The 23,937-nt window shown below is 40.6% G+C and overlaps 1 protein-coding gene across 3 annotated transcripts; it reads left to right on the top strand.

Annotated features, from left to right (window-relative positions):
- The first annotated feature begins 6 nt into the window (after window positions 1-6).
- On the top strand, window positions 7-21,511 carry SRSF11 (serine and arginine rich splicing factor 11). 3 transcript variants are annotated; one of them, XM_074875769.1, is made up of 13 exons: window positions 7-122; window positions 246-395; window positions 6,584-6,717; window positions 10,725-10,834; window positions 12,815-12,907; window positions 14,360-14,409; window positions 15,921-16,048; window positions 17,004-17,085; window positions 18,254-18,385; window positions 18,882-18,971; window positions 19,619-19,714; window positions 19,921-20,059; window positions 20,177-21,511. In XM_074875769.1, the coding sequence occupies exons 2-13, from the start codon at window positions 268-270 to the stop codon at window positions 20,369-20,371; spliced, it is 1,377 nt and encodes a 458-aa protein (XP_074731870.1). In that variant the 5' UTR covers window positions 7-122; window positions 246-267; the 3' UTR covers window positions 20,372-21,511. The 3 variants fall into 3 exon arrangements, with proteins under 3 accessions (XP_074731870.1, XP_074731869.1, XP_074731871.1); XM_074875768.1 differs by having other exon boundaries at window positions 20,174-21,511; XM_074875770.1 differs by lacking the exons at window positions 7-122; window positions 246-395; window positions 6,584-6,717 and adding an exon at window positions 6,723-10,429 and having other exon boundaries at window positions 20,174-21,511.
- The last annotated feature ends 2,426 nt before the right edge of the window (window positions 21,512-23,937 follow it).

The raw sequence follows: 23,937 nt of genomic DNA, 5'->3' as shown, positions 1-23,937 counted from the left end.
CGCGGCCGCTCGGCGCGGGGCCGACGGGCCGTGAGCCTGCGTGGGTCCGCGCGCTGCGCGCACTGCGCCTGCGCGGGGGGCGGCGGCGGGGGATTGTGGGATACTGCGGCCCAGGCAGGCTGGTGAGGCGGGCGGCGGGGGTGCGCGGCGGGGCCGGGTCGGCGGCTACTGGAGGCACAGCCGGGAGCTGCAGCGCGGAGCTGCTCGGGCCTAACGCGCTCTTCCTCTCCCCGATGTGTCTGTAGCAGCGGAGCGGGCGGCAGCGCAATGGCTTCCAGCAGCGGCACCGACGTGATCCAGGTCACCAACGTCTCCCCCAGCGCCAGCTCGGAGCAGATGCGGACGCTCTTTGGCTTCCTCGGAAAGATCGAGGAGCTGCGCCTCTTCCCCCCTGAGTGAGTGGCGGGCCCTCTGCTCTCCGCTCCCCTCCCCCGCGAGGAGCGGGCCCCTTCCTCCGCCTCCCCAAGGCCCGGCCGCCGCCTCCGCCTTCCCCTCCCCTCCCCCAGCGCAGCGGCCCGCCTCCCGCTTCCCTCCTGCCTCTCCCTCCCTCCTCCCTCCCTGCCTCCCTCCATGGCGGCCGGCAGCGGGCTCCTGCCGCGGCGTGACTGCCAGGCCTCGGCTCGCTGGGGAGCTCGGCCAGTGGCCCCGCCGGTCAGCAGCGTGCGGCTGTGCTGGGGGGACTAGCAGGGAGCGCGCTCGGAGCGAGCCGCGTGGCTCCGCGGCCGCCTTTCTTCTCGCAGAGAGTCGCCTTGGGAGTTTACGTGCTTATTACAGTTGTAATTATTCACGTAATTACGTTAGGCGCGTATCTGGGGAAAAGGCCGTCATTTCAGGCATGCAATTACACGCAGGATTCCTCCTGTCAAATGTACATTTTCCTGCGGGAGCTGTTTGCTCCAGGCCTGCCTGGTAACCTCTGCTGCCTGGGTAGCCTCCAGAACTGTAGGCAGTTTATAGACTGTTGGCCACAAAACCAAAATTTTGATATAAATATGCATCCCTTGCAAAGAATTCTGTGCAAAATGGGTATGTAATCACTAATACACGAATAATACACATTTATTATGTTAGTTGGGTGTTAACGTTGGTTTTGGTCATGTCAGTTTGATTCGTTTTGCAGAACCTAATATTGTATGTTGATCTTCTACATGTGTATTGTGTAAGTGAAAAGGTTTCTTTTTGCCATGATGAACGAGGATTGTTTGATTGGAGAAAAACAGGAACACAGTTATTTTTAATACCCAAGACTATTTGGATTTCTTTGTTTTAGGGAAAAAAAAGCTATCACAAAGAATTCTTTTTTTTCATCATTGAGTCTTCAATCTCTGCTAGCACAAAACCAGGAAAATTCACCCATTCTGCTATCTGGTTATGTATGCAAATTCAGAAATGGTATTTCTGGTGTTCTTGTAGTTTCTTACTTTGAGTTGGATTTTGGCAGTTTCATGCTGGAAATTGAAGCACAGAAAGAAATGGAATGTGTATAACTGAAATTGAGGGACAGTTCCAGACGAGAGTTGTTAATAGCTTGGGTAACTGTGCCTGAACAGCAGAACCAGTAATGCTTGGCAGCCAGCAAAGTCACTCACCTTTAAACAGATGCCGTTATTTGGTGTGCTGCTCTGTATTTTAACATTTTGCCCAGTTTTTAAGGAAGGTTATTATAGGTGAATTCTGTTTCTGAAACTTTGTAATTTTAGATACATATTAACTAATTGTTAAAAGAATACTTTTGTGGTATCAGAATGAAGTGGTCTACAAAAAATCTCCAAATCCAAAGCCCAGCCCAGCCCCTCTCCTTACCATACTCCAGACTGCCTGTATATTCTTAGTTTGGCTCCTTTGCACAAATATGTGGTGCAATACTGGCCCCACAGGGCCCTGCTCAGCACAGATGCTGGCTCTGCATGGGGCTGTGCTCTGGAGAGAGAGCTGTGATGGTTATGTTGTAGAGCTGGGCTGTGGGAAGAGAAGAGCTGGCTTCCCGGAGATCTGCGTTGTACCCTTGTGTCTGTGATGTTTGATACTAGTAGATACTCTCAGTAGATGTTTTTAGGGCAGATTTACTGGTTTGTGGCCTGGCGTTTGTTTCTGCAAAAAGGCCAGGCTCCTGCATCTGCCTGCTGACTTATGCCTCCTTTGTTCTGGCACTGGTGTTCTTCTCACTTCAGCTGGGTCATGTTGTTGGTATAAAAAACTACCAAGCTGACAGCCTCTGCGGCGGTGTCGGTGAAGGCTGAGCACTGAGGGAGGAAAGGCAACCAAGAACTCCAGCAACCCAGGTGCCAGATAGCTCAGATTGGATGACCAAAAATTACTTAAAACGTTTGCCCTAAATTTCTTTTGTATTTCAAAGCCCTAAAAGAAGGAGGAGGATAACATTTCTTCGCCTTGTAGGGATATTGTGAAGGTTTCTTAGTATTTATGAAAAAGTTATAAATCTAGAAAAGCCACTGAAGAAAATAGTGTAAGTAGGCCTTGCACAGGAGATGTAGAAAATACTGAATAGCTGTTGAAGTGAATGTTATATCTTCATTCTAGAATGTATGTCTTGGAGGAAAAATAGCGTTTTTGAAAACTGTATATAAAGGTTGTGCAGTTAATACTAGAGCAGGCAGTTTTTCGGACTGGGGTTAATTTTTAACCTTACTATTTTAAGGAGGTTTTGTGTCATTCCTTTTGTGGTGTTGTCCACACAGAGATGCCAAGAGCTCTGGCACCTCTAGACTCACTGAGAATCTCCACTGGGGTGCTCAGGGATCTGATCTTGGAATGCTTTAGAGTTTCTGATTTCATTTCACACCGAAGAGGGGTGTATTTTCTAATAGTGGCAGGTTTTTTTATCTGTTTCTTTTAAAGCCTTTTCTGTTCCTTCTTCTTTAAACTTCAGGTCCTCACTTTCCTGTTCATGGTGTTCATCCATTTTTGGGGGGGACAGGATATAAATTATAATCTGAAAATTCTCTCCGTAATCCAAATCTCTTTGTGTCCCAGATTATACTGGGCACAAGTATTTCTGAGTAACCAGTCCCATTTCCATTGCTCTACCTCCTTATTTGATCTTTCTCTCAGTCACTCTGGTTCTGCTGTCACCTGCAGAAGTTCCCTATTCTCCTGGACTTCCAGATCAGATAAAACTCCCTGAGCTTTTCTCCACTTCTGTTTCTCTTTCCTCATCCATCTCCTTATCCCAGTTTATTTAATCAGCTATTACACATTTATGTATACCTCAGCATCATATTACACCTTTAATCCACAGCCAGCTCTGTGACTTCTTCCATTTTCCTCCCCAGACCCTTTCTTCCCTCCTTCTTCCTCTTTTTTCCGATGCCATTGTCTGGTTCTTGTCTTTATTGTATTCTGTGTATCTTTATCCTCCATGGTAGGCAAAACTGAAAAGTGGAGGGACTAGATTTCTGAGAGTGCTTTTTTTTCTCTTTCTTTTTTTTTTTAAAGTGTGTATATGCATATTATATATAAGCTGATTTCAGCATATTGTGTTTTGCACATGAAAACTGCCTTTCCATCAAAACTTAAGTTTCTGCTCTGAAACTTGGACATAAAAGCTCTCAGGCCACTGGTGTTTGATAGAGAAACCAATGTGTTCTTTGGTCTTGCTCTTTAGATAGGAATGATCCAGGCAGATTTTTATGGAATGAGAATTTTACCAAGAAAAAAGCATATCTGATGGAAAATACAGTCTACAGAGTCAAAGCTCGATAAAATTAGGAGCATACTTAATAATTTCTTATATTGGGTGGCATAGTAACAGGCAAGATCTTTTGTCTTCTCTGATAACTGCCAATAAACGTTATAGAAGGGCTCTGTCAGAATACCGCCGTTACTTGCAATTGCCGCTGGAGTTGGTCTGCTGAGGAGGGGGTGACAATGTTCGTTTCCAAGGGAAGCACATGGGTTGCTTCTTTTTTGGGGGGTTTGTTCTTCTCTGAGTTTTTTTTTTAACTCAGTTTCTTCCCACCCAATGAACTTGGTAGTGTTGAAGAACATCTCTTGCATGGACAATCTGTTTGCTCCGGCCTGATTCTACATCAGTAATAATGTTTATGCAAGTGGCAGAAATATCCCTTAAAAAAATCAGATTTAAGATTTAAGATGCTGGTTGCAATATGAGGGAACTTTGGGGTGAGTGGTTAGAGGTTATGATACAAAGGTTGGATTTCCCTGTTTATCTGCTGTATTTCAGAATCTCCTGTACTTCAGAACGGGTACGTTGTTCAGACACCAGCCCCAGTAAATCGTCGTGTGTCTCAGCGTTCATTAGCATGATGTCTGAGAGGGAGTTACTAAATCTTTCAATCTCTGGTGAATTAGAATAATGATGGCCTTTTTTTGGTAACTGTTGAGAACATTCTGTTCTTGATGAATTTCACTCAGCCACAGCTTGGATTTTAGAGTGACTAGAAATACATTTTTAAAAATTAAATACACTGATTTATATTAAATGTCAGGCTGCATAAGCATAGCTTCACGTATTTTCGGTTGTTTTTGTAGATTCAGCTAGGGTACTCGTGTATATAAACATGTTTCGTGTTCCCGTGTTGTCACAGACATTTTAAGAATGTTTGAAAATACTGTACTGCATCTATGTAGTAAATTGTTTCATTTTTGTAGAACTTAGATTAGTATACCGTTCAAGTATGCCGTAACTCCTTGATTTACTTTTCCTTAAAATTTTACTACTGGGATTTTGTTAAACAGTGTCTGCTAATGCTGCTTTGGTTTTTATGTTTTTATGCAAATGGTTAAGAAAAGGCACCATTTTGGCAAGGATTCATAGATACAAAAGAACTAATTGTTTCAATTTTTCTATCTCCCCCATTTATGGCTACAACGTTACTTTCCAATTAAGTCTGCAAAGTGTTCGGTGAAGTGGATGTTTCTAATTTTAATAGGCTGCTCCAATCTAGTTTTTAACACCAGGTTAAAGTATATTAAGGTGTGGTTTGATGGACGTTTGGGGCAGCTCTTGAGCTTGTGTAGCTTGCATGTTGGGCTCAGCCTATGCTCAGTGGTGCTGGAGGTTAGATAATTTTTTGGCATTTGCACTAACAAAAATAGATCTTGGATGTCTGTCTTGTTGATGTCAAAGTCATCCTCGTTTCTCCTGAATTCTGACAACTCTCTCTGCACTTTCAGTGCTTAAAGACTTGATCAACATTCTTCAACCCAGATAAAACTGTTTTGGCAGTGGGATGCCTTTTGAACAGATAGTCTTACAACTGTTTCTGGGAATCTAGTTGGTAAAGGTAGATCTTTGTCATGAAGAATTAGTGAATATTTTTTAGAGCTCCCTCTTTAGGCTGATTTGTACCTCTGGTACTTGAGGGCAGAACTGCACAGCACGTGTACCCTGGTCTTGCTTAGGAACCAGGGCTTTAGCACTTGCTGCTACTTTCAGTACCTGCCCTGCGCCTTCTGCACCATCTGCTGCACAGTTGTGTCTACATAGCAAATTTTTTTGCTGTCTTTTAGTTTATACGTCTGTTTAAAGCAAAATCTCCACCATTTTCAGGATATATAGACTTTTGAAACCTCTTCAGGATGTTTACCGGGTTGGCTCTGGCTCTGGTTTTCGAGGATTTGGTTTGGTTTTGTTTCAGGGAAGGGGGACACAGCTGCATGACTCATCTACAACTCTTTCCTATTGTTTTAGGAAGTAGATATTTCAGTTTTACTTAAGTGACTCAAAATTTCTGCATTCTCTTTTGGATTTTCCAGTCTGGGGTTTTTTACACAGCTCTGCTGACAGATGCCTGTTTTGAGCTGTGGAGTAGGTACAGACCTATCTTGCAAAGAGGTCTGTGTTTACTGATCGGTTGTTTAGGAACTTTTCACCCATTAGTGAGATCTCAACTGTGGTGTTGCCTGCCTGAGCTGCTTGAATTTCTTTGTGTTTAGTTCTGTTACTGCCAAATGGCAGACACGTGTTCAGCAGCGTACGTCCCTTCAGAACGAACTTGGCAGTTTCTGTATGTGTGAGAAGCAGCACAATGAGGTTTGGTCTAGAAGCCTTTATGAAATTGTGTTGATAAGTAAAATCACAGTGGTCTTTTAATCATTACCCTCTTCATTTCCGTCGTGGTTTAGCTACAGTTTCATAATTTACCGTAATAAGTAATCTGGGGCCTAAAGCAGAGAGTGTAAAACTACTGGTTTTGTTAACTGATGAGATATACATAGTAGGTAACTTTTTATCTTTTTTGAGCAAAGTTTTTCTTCATCTCCTTCCCTTCTCACAGACAGGTCATGAAAACTAGTTTGTGTTTAGGTGACTGGTCATAGATATATTGTGCATAACAGAATTAATGTCCAGTACAAATGAGACAATAAAACTATTTCTTCAATTTTACAGTGAATTTGGCTTCATTCAGTGTAATTTTCTATCTGTGGTCATGCAAAATGATGTTTGATACAAAACCTGCAGTCGAGCTCCTGCCTGGAGAAGTACCCCATAGCCCCCTGAGACTTCCTGGCTTGGTGAAAGTGGGGAGACAATAGAAGTTACAAGGTTCATGCTGTCAGACTTGCTTCCATCTAAGTAATTTCTTTCTTTCTTTTTCAGTGATTCTCCCTTGCCTGTTTCATCACGTGTGTGTTTTGTAAAGTTCCATGATCCTGACTCGGCAGTTGTGGCCCAGCATCTGACAAACACTGTATTCGTTGACAGAGCGTTGATAGTCGTACCATATGCAGAAGGTTTGTGAATTGTTTAATGGTCTATGAAGCCACCATACGATGGCATTTTATTTCAGTATAGTTCACAAAAATGAGGATTAGTAAAATGTCAAACATGTAAGACATTAACATTTTGAAACCCTTGGTATATTGCCATTGGCCCATGGATTAAATAATTTTTTTAATCTAGTGACACTGAATGAAGGTGGAAAGTTTACCTCTTAATGGTTTTGTGTGTCTTTAAGTTTAGAATATTAACACTTTAGGCAGAATTATTTGCAAATTTTGCCCTTTATCAGTCTCAATGAGACATTTTCCTAAACAAACTTATGCAAACAGGTCAACATTTTAAGGAAATTTTGCCTTAATAATTGAAGTGTTTGCCACTTGCACATAGGCATAAATCTCTTTGTGAGGCTGGTGTCTCCCTCCCTGAGAGCGCAGGGGAGAGTAGCTTAACATTTCTCCGAGAGATGCTGCCACTGCCCTTAGTTGGGAACTTCCCTGAAAAGGCACTCGCTCTCCTTGTGAAGTCCAGTATACCAAGGGTTTGAATAATTATGGTTTAATTTGAAAGTGAGATCTTCCAAGAGGTGCCAAATGGGCACTGGTACTAGTTTTTTATTCCAAGTTTTCTTGTTCATCCTTGATATATTTTTATAGAATTTCACTAAATAATAAACTCTTCTCTCTGTTATTTGTGTGTGTGATTTTTGTAGTGGAGAAGGCAAATGCAAAGCCCTTCCAGATGACTGAAAAACAGTGGGTCCTCTGCAGCTACAGGGGATTCTAGACATTAACTAAAGGCCAGCAAGCACTCAAGTCCCCAAGTGTTTTCCTGGTGTAACCACTTGTTAACTACATTTTCTCTTCTTCTTTTTATTTTTACATTTTAGGGTGTTACAGTAATTTGAAAGGCAATGAGCAGGGTTTTTGGAACTTACCTTAAAAACAAAGTGCTGAGAAGACACCTCTTCTTACAGAAGTCTTATTAAACTCTTCTAGACTTGCTTTAGAAGTAACTGATTTCCATTGTACTGTTTCTTGATTTACTTCTGAAATAATGGATTTTCCCAGATCGTTTGAATTAAATAAAATCTCTGCAGATTTAAGTCATACTACAGTGATAAATTTGGTACATGGCCTGGGGTCAGACCTATAATCAAGACATTGTAATTCTGTAGGCTGTCTTTTGAGGCCTGGGGAGCTGTCTTACCTTTGTATTCCTTAAACTTAAAAGATACGAAAACTTAATTTGTGGAATGTAGGAATCTGCAGCATGACCTTTGATTGAGCCGTGCTGCTTTTGGAGAGTACAGAACACATTCTGAAATTACCACCGAGTTACTGCTTTCTGCTTTCGCTAGTTTAGGTATAATGATAGCATAGTGGAAAGGCATCTTGTCCTCGTCTTTGTATTAAAGAATTATATAGCAACAGTCCCTCCGAGTTAGTACTGAACTACTCTCCAAGGCCCATGGCGAGGAATGTTAGTGTTTAACTTTTCCAGTAAGGATGAAAACATTTTTCTCTTTGTCAGTCTGACTTTGTCCATTGTGCTTGATGGTGGATAAATCTGGCACATAGAGAAATCTGCCCAGTAGTTAGTTTTGGTTCAGATTGTGTAAAGAAAATAATAAAGTAGAATATTTTAACGGGCCTGTTTAAATCAAGGAGTTCCTCATGGGCTGTTTCTTGTGGTGTTCTAGCGGTTCAGAATGTCGATGCTTTTGGCATAATGATGTGGCATATCACAAGAGATATGTTCAGCCGAGAAAGTTATGCCCCCTGGTTCTGTAATCACATGCTTTTGTCCTTGCACTGGAGTAAGAGTTTTCCCTGCAAATGTGTACTGCCAGGGTCCCAATTCAACAAGCTGTTTAAGCACGATACAGCAAGATTCTTAAAACCATAGTGAAATTGCTCATGTGCTTAAAGCCAGGCATATGCTTAACTACTGTGCTGAACTGGGCCCTTTTATCTTTTATTTTCTATTGTGATAATTCTGTATGAATATTGCCTGTCACTAAAGTAAATGTTTATTATCTGTTTAGTGCAATAATTATCCCCTATATCACAAGCGCACTCCAGTTTTAGCATACACAGACATTTTGGTGTTGGCTGTTGCTTTGTGTTATAGAACTATACACAAAGTCTACGGTAAGGTTTAGTATTTGTAATTTTCACTGTGATATTCCTAGATTTGGAAGGAACTCTAAGATTAAAGATGGCTGGGGGGGGTATTTAGGTTCTTTGGTTAATGTTTGTTTCTTTTGTCTGTTTCTTTTTCTTTCATTTCTACACATTCATGCAGTATTTCATGGTTCTAACAAAGCAGCAGTAAAAAAAACTCTTGAAGCATGAAAATTAACTGGTGAGGGGCCTCATTGCTTTTTTTAAAATTGTAGTTTATTTATTTCTAAATACTTTTTAAAAAAACAATTAGAGGATCGGATGCATGATTTTTTTTAATGGATGCAGATCTTCTATGAGGTGTCTCAAGATAAGTCTGAGGATTTGTATTTAGATGCCAGAAATGTTGTAGTTGCACTAATTTGAAATGTTTAGATATAATTTATAAATATCCTCTGAGACATAATTTTGCATGCAAAATTACCCCATAATCTCTCTGTAGGTATGTTAATATATTTATGCATTAATGCCCTTTATCTAAATGACCTTTTTCCCCCCTCTCCCTCCATAACTTTTGGTATCTAAATTGATGACAGCTCAATGACACAAGCAAGATAACAGTGCTGTGTATTATACATTTGTTTATATTATCGGCACTTCTCAGTATAGGTGGAAGGAACCATTACCTTTATTTAACAGTGGTTTTTCTTTTTTGTTGTTGTGTTTTACAGTTCTTTTCCCTGGTTCAGCCTGAACTATATACCAGGCCCTGCTGAAAATACCACCCAACAGTTTTCTTCTGCAGCTTATCCAGTTTCTCTTAAGTGCCCTGTACATATTGTATGTTTTATGATGAGATGCAGTTTCTTAATATGTATTACAGAAACACTACTGGTATTTGCAAATATATAGTAAAATTGTTTTATTGAACTCTCATTTTGGGGGCTTGGGCACATTAACAAATTAATCCATCTGTATAGGGCTTTTGCTGTTGGATAGAATAAAAATACCTACATAATTACTTGTTTTGTAGTAGGACCCTTAAAATTATATGTGCAGAGCAGGCAGTAAAATAAGACACTTGTCTTAGTTGGCTGCAAGATTTTGGGCCAGAAGTTTCTTCTGAAATGGCAGTATGTAGCAGCATTCTTGGTACAATAAGCATGGCACATACTGGAACAAATGCATTTTACTGCACAGGTAAGGAATGTGCCACAATATACCGTATGTATGCACCCATCCACCCACAGACACACATACACAGCGTGTATTTGAAGATCTGCAGAGACTCATTTTCATTTGACAAGTCAGCAAAAGCCCTACGCTTGATTCAACCAAAAAATATTTCCATACCTTCTCTTTAAGTTTTACAAAATTTATATGGTAGGTGTAAAAGAAAACATAGTGAACTGTACCATATTATTAACCCCTAAATCAAACTTTTTTTGTCTTGTGTATCTTGATTTTTCTGTGTGCTTTATAGTGAAGCAGCCGACACGAGTCGTTGTTCATAAAACAGCTTTTGAAAGTTGAGAGCACACCCCTGGAGAACCGACTGTGCTTGCTTACGTTTGGTTCATGACTTAAAAATCGAGTACAGGTGATGAAATCTTGGCAGTGTTAACAAAAAAGTAGTGTGTATTGTGCTATTTTTTTGCTCTAGAAACTTAACCATTTGTAGAGAAAAAGGAACAGTCAAATTTTCACACATTGAAGTTTCATTCTGACAAAAAATTAATGATAAATATTAATAGACATCAAGCTTTGTATTTTAGCCAACATAAGTACTTTCAACAAACTCAGGTGGTGTATCAGGGAGACATTTTCTGGGTGTATTTGTGTATTTTCTGCCTTTGAAATGGGATGCGTTCTAATGCACGGCTATTTCTCTGCAGGAGTTATTCCTGATGAGACTAAGGCTTTGTCTCTCTTGGCACCAGCCAATGCTGTGGCAGGTCTGCTGCCCGGAGGTGGACTCCTGCCTACTCCCAACCCACTTTCTCAGGTAGGCTTCTCGGGAAGGGACTAGATGTATTCTGTTCGATTCTAACTTACTCGCCGTGGTTTTTGTCAGGACAAATAGACTGACGTGCTAATGCTGATTCCTAGAATGTTTTCATTTATGTACCTCCCTGGATTGTTACAGCTATCTGATATGAATTGTGGCAAAACGGTGATAAGTTGCTAGATGGGGTACTTTTATTTCCCTAATAGGATGCTCTGGTATCTCAGGGCCCCTCCCAGTGTTTCTCCCTCATCCCTCTCTTATCCATTGTGCGCTTAGATTTGATGAGCATCTCGTAGATTTTAAATTTGTGAAGTTCAAGGAGTTGCCATGCTGTGGAGATACCTTCCCTTAATACTCCAACTGAGGGGGAAAAGTGGTAGCCTGTATTTGCTTGTTATCTAAATATACAAGTATTTGTGTGGAAAGTGAACAGTAAGAACAATACGTTGTGGAAAAAGCGTCAGTCAAAGCACGTATCTTATCAGAGAACAGAATCAAAGTACCAGAGGCAAATTAATAAGGATAAAGCTTCGTTAATTCTGCAGTTCTCAAATCCAATTCTTCAGCTTGTGCTTAGCTCTTCGTGTAGCTTCTGTTATGATTTCTGATAGCATGAAAGATACTTGCTGTTGAGTTGTTCAGAAGGTCTCTTTAACCATATGTAGAGGGAAAAAGTCTAAAGTTTAACTCTGAAACTCGAGGAAAGTCATGGAAGAAACAAATACCACCCAAAAGATTTCTTTCACCAAAACCTGTATGTATATAAATTCCTGAAAATGGTCGTTGAACCACCTTCATTTTAGTTCTGTCACTCTGAATCCCAGCCTACTCTCAACCCACTTAATGGTAGAATTTATTTAACACACCCATTTTATGGAAAATTGTGGTGGATGGTAATTTTTTTCAAACCCATCTGGAAAGCTTGTTATGTAGCTCCTTTTGACTTACTGGGAGTTGAGCATCTAACTTGGTAAAGACAAATTAGAGCTGTAGTTTGTGTTCACAGAATAAGTGTGTAGGAAAGTGGCTTTTTCTTTTGAGGCTGCCGGGAGAAGCCTGTAGAGTTTCAAGAGATGAGCTAACTGAAAAACTCGTCGTCAGGAAGCGGAAGGCTCTGCTGCTCCTGCTGCTGCTGCTTTTGTGCTGGCTCGAGCCCGTCAGATCCTTCAGGGAGCAACTTGTGTCAGCCCAGTGCAGACAGCACAAAAAGAGGTTCCCCGGTGGCTCAGTGGGTTCAGTTGGTTGGGAAATGAGTCTCCAGTGCCCAAGCAGTCAGAAAGGAGGCGGTGGGAAGGGAGGGCGAGACCTGGGAGCAACAGCACAGCGTTTGAGTAACATAGGGTCACAGGGGTTTTAGCACAGCGTATGTTGTTTCAGTATATGTTTTGATCATCTCACTTTAAATGGCCAAAAACTGAGGCTCTTTTATGAGGCTTCGACATTAACTGAAGGAATTCAGACTTGTGCCGTCATCCTACTTACTCTTCCAGTAGCTTTTCAACCCATTTGTCGGTTTTAACTAAATTTGAGAAATCTGCAGAGATGTAATGATATATATTGTCTTTGAATGTAAAAGATTAATTTAAATCCTAAAATGATTTAGATATGCAGTAGTTGGCTCAGAACCTTATAATGAATTTTCATTTTAACACTGGAAAAGAATTTAATGTTAAACTATTTCTTGAATGTAGTGGAATGCTTTACTTCCCCCTCCCCCTGCCCCCAGTTGGGATGCAGAGGAAACAGAATTTCGGTTTAGAATATTTATAGGAAGAAAAAATCCTTCATATCTAAGCTTCGAAGTACCTGAAAAAGGAAAACTGAAATACTCTCACTGACCGTAGTATAATGTTTCTTGTGGCTAGAAGGCAAAGTAAAACGCAGTTTGAGTTTCCAGATGTGTACTGCCTGGGAATCTTGGTCTAGCAGCTTTTATCCGTTGAGTATGGCCTTGTCTAATTGCTGTCTTCGTTACAGATTGGTGCTGTTCCTTTAGCTGCTTTAGGAGCTCCTGCTCTCGATCCTGCCCTAGCTGCTCTTGGGCTTCCTGGAGCAAACTTAAACTCTCAGGTATGTCACACATTCTAAAATTTTCTTTATTGTTCCTAGCACATATGTAGCTTGACTAGCATACGTGATGCTCTTGGTGTTCAGCACTATATTAAATAACAAGCTGGAGATCTGGAAATACTATTTTTAGATTTGAATAAGTGTTACAAAATACTACTTTTTATTAAAAGCTTGGCTCAATGTAGTCTGCAGAGGCTGATGGTTCTTTAAATTATTTAGAACTGTTACAGAATGCAGTCTTTGTTTCTTGGCATGGCATGTTTTCTGTTTTAAAAGTAATTTTCATTTATGTCAGTTTAACAGCCACTGTCTGAAAAATCCAGTGATTGATTTTTCTGAGCACCTGTTTGGAATAAATAGTATCTGTAGGAATATCAAATTAAATGCAGGACAGACCTAAAAAATAATTTGGGACTAGAAATGAAATATTTCAAGTATGTATCATTATCAAGCTGTGAACCTGTCTTGTACTTACAGTAAAAAAAAAAAAAAAAACGACTTGAATTTTGTAGGTGTAGAAAATACTAAGGAGACTTTGTTATACTGTAGCCTTTTTGAAACTGAAAAAAAGAAGACTTTAAGTACTAAGTAATAGTGAGTAGAATATTGAGCTAATATTTAAGATATAGGAACCAAATGTTGTACAGAGAACATGTTCTACAGGTACAACATGTAGTAATAATTTAATGCATTGCTGAGAAATCCATCATTTAGCATTCTTTTTATGCGTGCCATGTGTAGTGACAAGAAAAATAATGGTGATAATGAAATAACAAAAAAAAGCATTCTAAATGCCTATTAGAAAAATGTAGATTTGGTGTGAAGTTTCCTTTGTCCATGAAGCCAGCTGATGGCAACAAACTCTGGGTTCAGCACATGGCTGCCTCTGTATAAAGAAAATCAGTGGGGACTGAGTGTTTTGGTGTTAATACACCACTGGTACAGGAAGTGACCAATTATAGTAATATCTGGATTTTCTGAAGAGCTGTAAAATATATTTTTTGGTAGAATTTTTAAAGAAGCTTTGGTGTATTGTTCATAAATTGACATTGAGGACTTCCCATGGACAGGCGACTTAGTTCTCTAATGAGATCTCTATTCTCTTGAAGTAACAGAGAAATAACCTGTAAATAGCAGAAGTGTATTTTTATTTTAAAGTGCTTTGATTCTGTCCAGGAAAGGGCCTGTGTTTGGCTGCCATGGAAAAAAAAGTATGTAAGCACCACTGAAACATGCTGTTCACACCCTCGCCACCATACACAAGCTTTAAAACAGAACAGTACGCCTTTTTGTCTGTAACTTGTTTGCGGTATGGTGTGTTTTGTTTTGTTTTCATCTGTAGAGACTTTTTGCTTTAGCCACTGCTGAAGGTACATTCAAGGAAGATAATCTTCTTAAGCACACATATCTTCTAACATCGTTTTAACTTTTTTTTTTCCCCCCTCCTTACAGTCTCTTGCAGCAGATCAACTACTGAAACTTATGAGCACAGTGGATCCAAAGTAAGCATCAGTGTTTACAAACATTGATATTGCAGTACACTTGATCTTGGGAGTATCTGTCATGATTCAGATCCAATCTTTGTCCCGCTGGATCTAATTAAGGTTGGAGATAAGCAGTGTCTTGGGGGTCTTATGCGGACTGGTTTTTTCTGTGGTAGAGAGAAGAGGGGGAGGTTATGATTATTCGGCCTTGTCTCTACAGAATAACACCAATTAATCTCTGGGATTTTATTTTGCTGGAGACAGAAGTTTAGTTTTTCCTACGTCATTTTTGTCACTTCTGTGTCCATAACGTAAAGGTGGAGCCAGCACCGTACGTCCTGCCAGGGTGAAGTGAAAGGGCTTGGGCTGAGAATGAGCCGAGACCAGCAACGGCTGTAAAAGACAATAATAAAAGAGTCTGTGCATTACAGCTGTCGGACGGTAACAAAAGGCACTGTGTCCTATTGCTTGGTAGAAAAAGGGAGCAAATAACAGAAAGCACAAGTATTTGTTAATTTTAGTTCAGCATTCAGAAAAAGGATAATTTTGTTCAAAATAGCATGGCATGGGACAGCAAGTAGGGAAGGGTTGTAGCAGTTGATGTATTAGCGTGCTGTTGAGCTGGTGATAACGTTGCAGTAGGGTGATGAAAGCACGTGCCATTGGAAAAAGTATTGGACAAATTGGTAGATGAAAAGTGTGCTAAATGCAAAGAAACCACATCGGAAAGGCCTTGGGCTGCAAATTGCAGGAAGCTTTGGAGAGAATTCTTTCAACTCTCCTCTTCGGGAAAGCATACCAATGTGTGCTTGCCCTGCTGCTGTAGCAGCTAACCAGACCTCTTTAACCCTGCTTGGCTGTTCCAGGGTTTTTAAATGGTCAGAGCCATCCCCTATCAGGGGACACCGCTATGTATGTGCTCAGCTTCACTTTTAACACTCTTCTGGCATATTATTTGCTATTTTAAATTGACATTTCTCTGAGCAGGGAATGCATAACAGATTGAGCAAACCAGTTACCCAAGATAACGGGTTAGATAAACGTCGGCTGGGTGTTTTGGGTGTACCTGGTTGGCTTCAAAGCCAGCTTGTAGAACACATCTTCTGAACTTCAAATTTCATCACCGTTGGTGGGCTTCTTAGTGTGCCTTATAAAAATGGAAACCAGCTTTCTGCTGTGTAATACACCATTGCCTGTGAAGTTGCTCTTTCAGGTGATGAGAATTGAAATTGTGTTGTACAAAAATATTCTGAAAAGTGTCATTAGAAACATCTGTGCATGACAACGCAAACTTTCCTGCTCTTTACTGGAATTCCAAGAGCAGTATGTGCTGGTACCTTGTGCCCCTGTTTTCAGCAGAGGTACCACATCTCAGACTTACCACTCTGGTGTCTGAAGGGTGACAGAACGCGGGCAGACTCTGATTCACTCAGATCAGGCACTTTGGATAGGCTGCAAGCTGACAGTGCTGGCCTCTGTTTCTTGGATTCATCAGTACTGAATTTCTGAAATTCCCTTTTATTTACCAGGTTGAACCATGTAGCTGCAGGTCTTGTTTCACCAAGTCTGAAATCAGATACCTCCAGTAAAGAAATAGAAGAAGCTATGAAAAGAGTACGAGAAGCACAGTCATTAATTTCTGCTGCTATAGAGCCAGGTAATTTTAAACCGTAGAACACCTCGTTCAGTTCAAGATGGAGTTTTGACGTAGTATATGATAAAAGCTAATGGTCTGCAAAATACTGGCTTAATGTTTCCATGTTCTGTAGTGACTTAATTTATAGGTGACAGGTTTTTAATTGTCCTACAGCGTGAATGCTGTATTATGTCCTGCAGAATGATGCAGGGAATTAATCATCTCTTGTTTTTCCTAAAATTCACTTGATTTGAAGATTGCAAAATGCTTGAGATTCCCCCTGACTGAAGTTCGTACTGCCGTCTCTGAGATTTCATTGGAAACAGCAAGTGGCTTAACCACTTGACATCCTAGTGGTATCTGTTCTGGGGGATGATTTCTTTTAATTCCTAATCTGTGAAAGTTTGTAAATAATTCTGTTTATTTTGTAGCTTACTTCAGTAGATTTTATTTTAGAACAAGATGCAGCAGTTCATCCACAAATGTCAGATCCACCAAATCTGAGAACCGGCAATTTGGAACATTGAAAATACAGTTTTGCAGCCTCCTGATCATTTTCAGGAAAGAATAGAGCTCCGATTCTTTTATTATACCAGAAAAATGTGATGATTGCTTTGCTTGAGGCTTTTTGTGGGAAATTCAAAATGATAATTCAAGAGATTCTTTAGCCCTTCACAAAATGGCAGAGATTCTGAGATTTTTAAGATGACTTTCCAACATTTTCTGAATTTTGACTTCTTCAGTTTTGCATAAAACTTTATGTTGGTTTTATGTCACATCCATGTCTCTGTCATGTTCATTCTTTGTGTCATCTTTTGAGGAAAAGGATAGATAAGCTTAATTTCAAATGTCAAAATATTCCTTTTCTTTTTCTTATTTATAGCATGAAGCTCAACTTCCTTTCCTGTATAAAACCTTTGTGTGACTACTAAAATAAAATTGGGTTTTTTACTATGCTTTTCCTTTTTAACTCCAGACAAAAAAGATGAAAAACGAAGGCATTCAAGGTCGAGGTCACGCTCAAGGAGGAGGAGGACGCCTTCTTCATCTAGACACAGGTAGTTAGCTTATTTAGTTTAAAAAAAAAAAAGAAAAACAACAACAACAAAAACCCCACCAAAAAACCACCACAAAATCAAAACAAAACAAGACATAGCTAAAACAGTTCCTTCAAAAATACTTCTTGGAGGTGATGCTTCACTCGTGGAGGCTGACAGGTGGAAGAATGCAGATGGTCTGGGGAGAGCTGAGGCTGTGGCTTGGCTGGACTGTAGTATGAGGTGGAGGCCTGCTCCGGTTTTGTAGAAAGGGTGGGAGAGAGAGGATAGCAAAAAATACCTCAAATACCTTAAACTACTGCCAGAAGAACTTCAGGACACCTTGTTCCAGCAGTGTTTGGACGTGGATTTTGTTCAACAGTACTTTGTTTCTTGTATCGGATAAGACAGACCTTAGCACAGAGCCTTGGTTTTACCCACCCCTTCCTGCTGTGAACAGCTGGGCCGATGTAGGCTCTGCATTTCACAGTTGTTCCTTAAACCCCTGTTCGTTCTTCAGTCTCTTTCCGGTGTACTTATGTGGTAATTAGCATTTGTCATAAAACCTGGTACTAAGAGGCTTCTCTGAGCATTGTTTATGTACAGAAATGTTGGGCTGTTTCTACTGCGTGCAGCAAATTCAGCTTGGTGAAGTATCTGGGACAGAAGTTTTCCCAGCAATTTCTAGGTTATGATTTATTTGGAGATCAGCTCTGCCCAGGTGTCCTGACTAGAGATCTTAATACAGTCCTACCCAAAGAGAAGGACACGGCTCATTGTGCCCTTGGCTCGTCACCTCCAGTTAGGCAGCGCATGCCAGTGGTCTGTGCAAAGCCATTTGTAATTCTTTGTTATTTCTGTGTTCGGTAATTGGTTTGTATTTGGTTTAGTGTTCTAAACATTTCTTCACGTTCCAGTGTTTCCCTACAACAGGACTGCTGTTTTCTTACAAGGAGAGTAGTAAGAGAGCTGATGGAAGCATCACTGTTCCTTGGCGTTTAGTGTTGTGCGCTTCCCTTTTCCATTTCCTTGGCAGACTCAATGCGACGCCTTTGCTGTTTTCTATTTTTTTTCTTCTGTTTTCTGTATCATTGTGCATTACAATACCGTTAGCCCTGAGCAGATGGATTCTGAATAGTATATCAAAATCCCATGTATTTAACTCCCGTGTATAATGTGTTGCTGGTAGGCGGTCAAGAAGCAGATCAAGGAGAAGGTCCCATTCAAAATCAAGAAGCAGGAGGCGATCTAAAAGTCCAAGGCGAAGAAGATCTCATTCCAGAGAGAGAAGTAGAAGGTCAAGGAGCACATCCAAAACCAGGTATTGCTTCAGTAAATCTATTCTATTTGCTAGAAATTAAATTGTGAAATGTTGGTGATTAATTTTTAAAAAAACCCCACAAACAACCTAGGGCAAAATGACCTGGTGTCTCTTTTTGAAGTCAGTCTCTTGTACCATCTTACAGAATTACATTACACTTGCCCTATACATGTGTACAGTTACCTAAAAACATGTAACGTGCTTTTCCTATGAGTCAACAGATGCTGCAGGCTTTGGGTGACTTGCTCAGCGAGCATCTAGACTCGCGGATTTTCTGCTGTCTGTACACAGAAGCTATAAAAGAGCTGTTCTTTTAGTCTGCTGTAGATAATTGTAATCCTTGTTTCCATGAATATAACGGGGCTGGCCCCAGCAATACTGAGCAGTGTGTGCTCTCCAGTGTAGTTATGTCTTCATTCATTTTCCTGCCTAGCAAAGGTAGTGAACACTACTTGAATCGTTTGAAAATGACTTAAAGTCTGTGTTTTACTAAAAGGGATAAAAAGAAGGAAGAGAAAGAAAAGAAACGCTCTAAAACTCCTCCCAAAAGCTACAGCACAACTAGACGATCAAGAAGCACAAGCAGGTACAGTAACGTGGAAGTTTCCTTGGTCTATATTCCCAGCATGCTTTATGTGCTTTAACAGAAAGAACATTCCTGTGTGTGAAAGGATGATGGTTCTGTTGGGGATATATTGGGTATGTGCACAAATGCGTGTATGCTCTCTCTACCTCTGTAAGGTGCTTTATTTTTTTCCCTGATACTGCAGTTTTCTGGAGGTATCGTTTGGGCTAGAATAGCTCCTGCTTCTTCTACATCAAAGAGAGTATGGTGCTTTGAGGTCACTGTTAAACTCCTTCCCTATTTATGGAATAAATATATACAAAATGCGTGCCATTCTGTTTCAGAAAAGTTCCAAAATTAACTTGCAATATTAATAAGAACAGACTGGTTTGTGTCTATTTGCAAAAAGAGTCAGTTTGCCTAACACAGTCCAAGCCAGTGATTTGTTCATCAGGGAGGAGGTAGAACAGGAAACGACTTACTCTGCTGATCAGCAACTGTGTGGGCTTTGCAGTGCTGCTAATAATAAATACCCGGTTTGAGTTACACATATTTACTACCTTCTGAGCAGTGCTGGTTTTGGAGCCAGAGGTGTATTTGTAGCTTTTAAAAAAAGAAAAAAGGGAAAAAAAACCCAAAACCCAAGCTTTGATCTCTCCTTCCTGCAGAGAAAGACGACGTAGAAGAAGCAGGAGTGGAACACGGTCGCCTAAAAAACCCAGGTCTCCTAAAAGGAAAATGTCCCGGTCCCCATCTCCAAGAAGGTCAGTCAACCTCTTGGCTAAACCAACAATGAAACGGGGATGTTTGGTTGCTTCCTGGAAGCGAGGGGTGTATCTTAGTTGCACGCTGCTGTTTCTCCCTTTAGATTTGTCGTGAGCTGTGGGTAACGGTCGGGACACGGCCTGTGTTGTGGTTACAGAGCAATGCCATTGTGGTTTTCATTCTTCTGCATACTTTATTGTTGTAGACATAAAAAGGAAAAAAAGAAGGATAAGGACAAGGAGAGAAGTAGAGATGAGAGGGAGCGGTCAACAAGCAAGAAAAAAAAAAGCAAAGACAAAGAGAAGGATCGAGAACGAAAATCCGAGAGCGATAAAGACGTGAAAGTATGTTTAAAAACCTGTTTAGCCTCACTGCCTGTGCTGTTGTATTAATCTTAAACCAACGGGGGCTTTGAAAGCAAGTTTTACTTTTTTTTTTTTTTTTTTATCTCGGCAAAGCAGGTCACAAGGGATTACGATGAAGAAGAACAAGGATACGACAGCGAGAAGGAGAAGAAGGATGAGAAGAAAATGGCTGATTCTTCCTCCCCAAAAGTGAAGGAGTCTGCGGCTGACAAAGGAAGTGGAGACTCGGCCAGGGAATCCAAAGTCAACGGGGATGATCACCACGAAGAGGACATGGATATGAGTGACTGAGTTTTGCCTTTGCAGTGAGCACCGCTGCAGACGTGCATCAGTGTCATTCCTGTGTGATTCTTTTATGCTGTACTTGTTAATCCTAAACCTAGATGTATACAGCTCTAAGCTAGACTTGGTTTGTAAATCTCCTGATACTAACTCACATCAAAAGCTTTATAGAAAGGTAACCATTCTCGTTACGGCCCAAAGGGATTGCGTAGCCAAGCGATTTTTACTAACTTGGTGATGCTTTGAGCAAAAGTACAAAGCTGCATGCATCTACAGCAGGCATGGACTGTTTGTTGTATGATCTCCTTTAGTAAATCAGCTCACTTATGATAGTGTTTCTAGAATTTGATTCATTGCAGTAATAGAGCAGTATAGGGAATGCACTGACTGCATGTTGATTGTGGCAGAAACATCCTCAATGTTCTCAAGTCCTACAGCATATGGTGGATCTACTTAAGGGTCTTAAGTGTGACTACACGAAAAAAATCAACAGTACATCTGAAAATAAGCATTCTGATATAGATAGTTTTTTGTTCTTGTTTTTTTTTTTTTTAAGCCATGTGGCTGGGGTTGGTTGGTTTTGTTTTGTTTTTCCCGGTGGGTTTTGTTTGGCTTTGACAAAGTTAAAATGCACTAACCTTTTTGAGGGCTTTTTTTTTAGTCTGTCAGTTCAAATCCATCTCAGGCTGGTTGTAATGGTTCTTAACTTTTCTTCTTGAGCCTTGGGAAGTGAAAAATCTCTGCTTGATCAGTGCCCAGTGATTAAAGGTTGATTTGTGCAGTTTTCATAATCCAGGTCATTTTGTTAATGAGCTAATAAACACATTGCAAAAAGGGTAGTGCATTTTAAAATTGACCTTCGTATGCTTTTAAAAGCAAGTCTACTTGATAATGTACTTTTTACTTGATCTCAAGTTGTATAAACTAATAAATTTGTGTTTACTGTCACTGCAGTAGTAATCTTATGCACACAGTGATTCCATGTTATATGCAAAGTAGTTAGGCAAGCTGTTTTCTTAGTTACAGAAGTTCAAGAGCTTTTACTTTTGTGCAGGTAAAAAGACAAAAGTAGGCTACAGTCTGTGCCATGTTGATGTACAGTTTCTGAAATTGTTTTACAAAACTTTGATAATAAAACCCTTAAACTTATACTCATGTTCCTATAAAACTCTGCTGGTATTTATTTACACCACTGAATGTATAAAACTTTTACCTCATTCATTTAGAATATACAATTTTTCTTCATCTCCCTATTTTAAAAAGACCATAATAACTCCCGTCTCTTCAAAAGCTGTAAGTGCAGTGATGCAGCTGGGAGCTGCCATTTTAGCTCTAACGACAGAATTGCTCTACTTTTGGGGGGAATGATGGGAATGGGCTTAAACGGGAATCTAGAGGTATTACGGGACAAGTAATTTTAAAAAGAAATGTGTATTTGTAAAAATTTTTTGTATTTTCATTGAAATAGGAACATTTACCTCTTGAGGATGGTAATGGAAGACGAGCAGAAACGGGAAGCAGGGAGTGCTTTGTGCAGCTGGAGCAGGCGTTAAGTTTTGGAATGAAACTGTAAGTGGTGCTTGAACTTCCTGAATCGGATGCGTCAAACCACCTTCTTTTTAAACTGTCCTTTAGTCCCAGGCAAAGTGAACCTGCCATTTAGATACACAGTGTCATTTTTAGACTTTGTAGAAATGTAAATTTTTACCAACTGTTTTAAGTATTTTGTCAATACAGAGAGGTCTATGTCATACAACCCGTTCTAGGCTTTTATTTCTAGTGGGGAGAGAGTGATTGTTCTTGTAATAAAATATAGACACAGACAAGGTGCATGATGTCTTCATAGATGTGCCTTTTTTGTTGTCATCAAGATATTTATATGTGAAGTACAAGAACATAAACCAATTTATAGTAATAAAGTAAACTTGATCCTTGGTGTGGTGAACGTCATTCACGTGCTGCAATGAAGGACCGAGGCAGGGTGCTGAGCTCTAGCTGGTAGATCAAGGGCTCTGGGTACTGAAATTACCTTGTTTCTAGTTTATTTTGCAAACCAAGCCTGTGTGGAGCATTAACTGTGTTGCCTCTGGCTGCCTAAGCCCCAGTGCAAACTGGGGAAAGGTGTAGTTTTAAACCCCCTTTGCTAATTACTCACGGGTTATGTGTTCTGGGTTGTTGCCTTTCAGGGGAGTGGTTCTGGGCACAGCATCCCCCACCAGCACTGCCCCTGTCCTCTGCACCCCTCAAACCCGCACCTGAGCTTCCCCTCGGGGTGTGTCAGGGCCAGCTGGAGCTCTGAGCCACAACTTTTAGTAATTTGAAGTTGGTTTGCTAATTATTCCAGAGCATTGGCTCACCTGCCTCTTGAGGTGAGGCCTGCCAGGTCCTGCACCACCTCTCTGCCTTACTGAAGGAGTTTAATCCGGATTTAGTAGCAGCTGCTCCTGGCCTCTGGCCTTCTTACAGCAGGGTTTAACTGTGGGGGGTAACTTGCAGGAGTTTTTCCCTTTTCTTTGAAAAGACCCAGGCAGGGAGGGTGTGTCTGGGGCTGGCTGCAGGACATGTTTAAATGGGAACAAAGTACCACAGCCAGAGGTAAAAAGTTCCATCTTCCTGTTGGTGCTGAGGGATGAGTTGGGGAGCTGCAGCTGAGCACATCCCTAGCAACCAGCTGGGACAGACTCCTGAAAATATTTCACAGGCGTGTAGCTCCCCACAGTCTCTCAGGGCCTGTTGTGGCAAGATAAGGCTCTAACTGCAGAGTTTACTGAAATCTTTAACTGGTAATGTTTGAAGCACTTTCCATAACTCCAAAGAGGAGTTCTCCTTACCCTTTATAAATACAAGATATTAAAAGTTAGCAAATCCTTAACTGCAGAGGGATGTTCTGATCTCTGCTCTGCAAGCTCAACTTTTGATGCTTGCAGAAGAGCAATTCCAAGGCAAAAAAACCTTCAACAAGGCAAAATGAAACTTTAGAAGTTCCAGGTTTTGCTCTCCAAGTCATCCCATTACACCCATTGTCACATCTTGCTGTTTAAATGAGCACATTTCTGGATTTAGGAGAGAAAACTTCTGTCATTACTGAATGACTTAGAAAAGGTGCTATTATTTTTTGGCAGTTTTATGCTGTGATAATCTATATCATGAATAAATTACTTTACAGATTTCTATTTGTTAGAAGTGTAATAGTTTTCTATTAATCTGTAAGTGAAAAATATATTACCAGTAATCCTTGAGGAAAAGGAAACACAAAAATGCTACAAAATACTGAATTTCTCTTTCCCTCCTACCCATGGAGCTGTTTCTAACCTGGTGACACCCGAGCCCCAGGTCAACACCAGAAGGTCCATGTCCTTCCCCCACAGCTGTTCCACACTCCCAACAGCTCCTGTCTATGAGGAAAAGGCAGGATTTTATTTAAAAACTGACCCACAAAGTGCCCCTGCAGAACACAGCAGTGTGAGCTTGTCCCCTCAGATCAAACCCCTATCAGAGGCCCCTCGACGGTGCAGCTACATCCTGAAAAGTGCTGTGACAGGACAGGTAAAACACAATTTTCACATTTTGAACAG

This window comes from Strix uralensis, chromosome 8 (assembly GCF_047716275.1).
Source record: "Strix uralensis isolate ZFMK-TIS-50842 chromosome 8, bStrUra1, whole genome shotgun sequence".
Lineage (NCBI taxonomy): Eukaryota > Metazoa > Chordata > Aves > Strigiformes > Strigidae > Strix > Strix uralensis.
The sequence above is the reverse complement of the archived record's forward strand: the minus strand, read 5'-3'. Positions and strand labels throughout refer to the sequence as shown.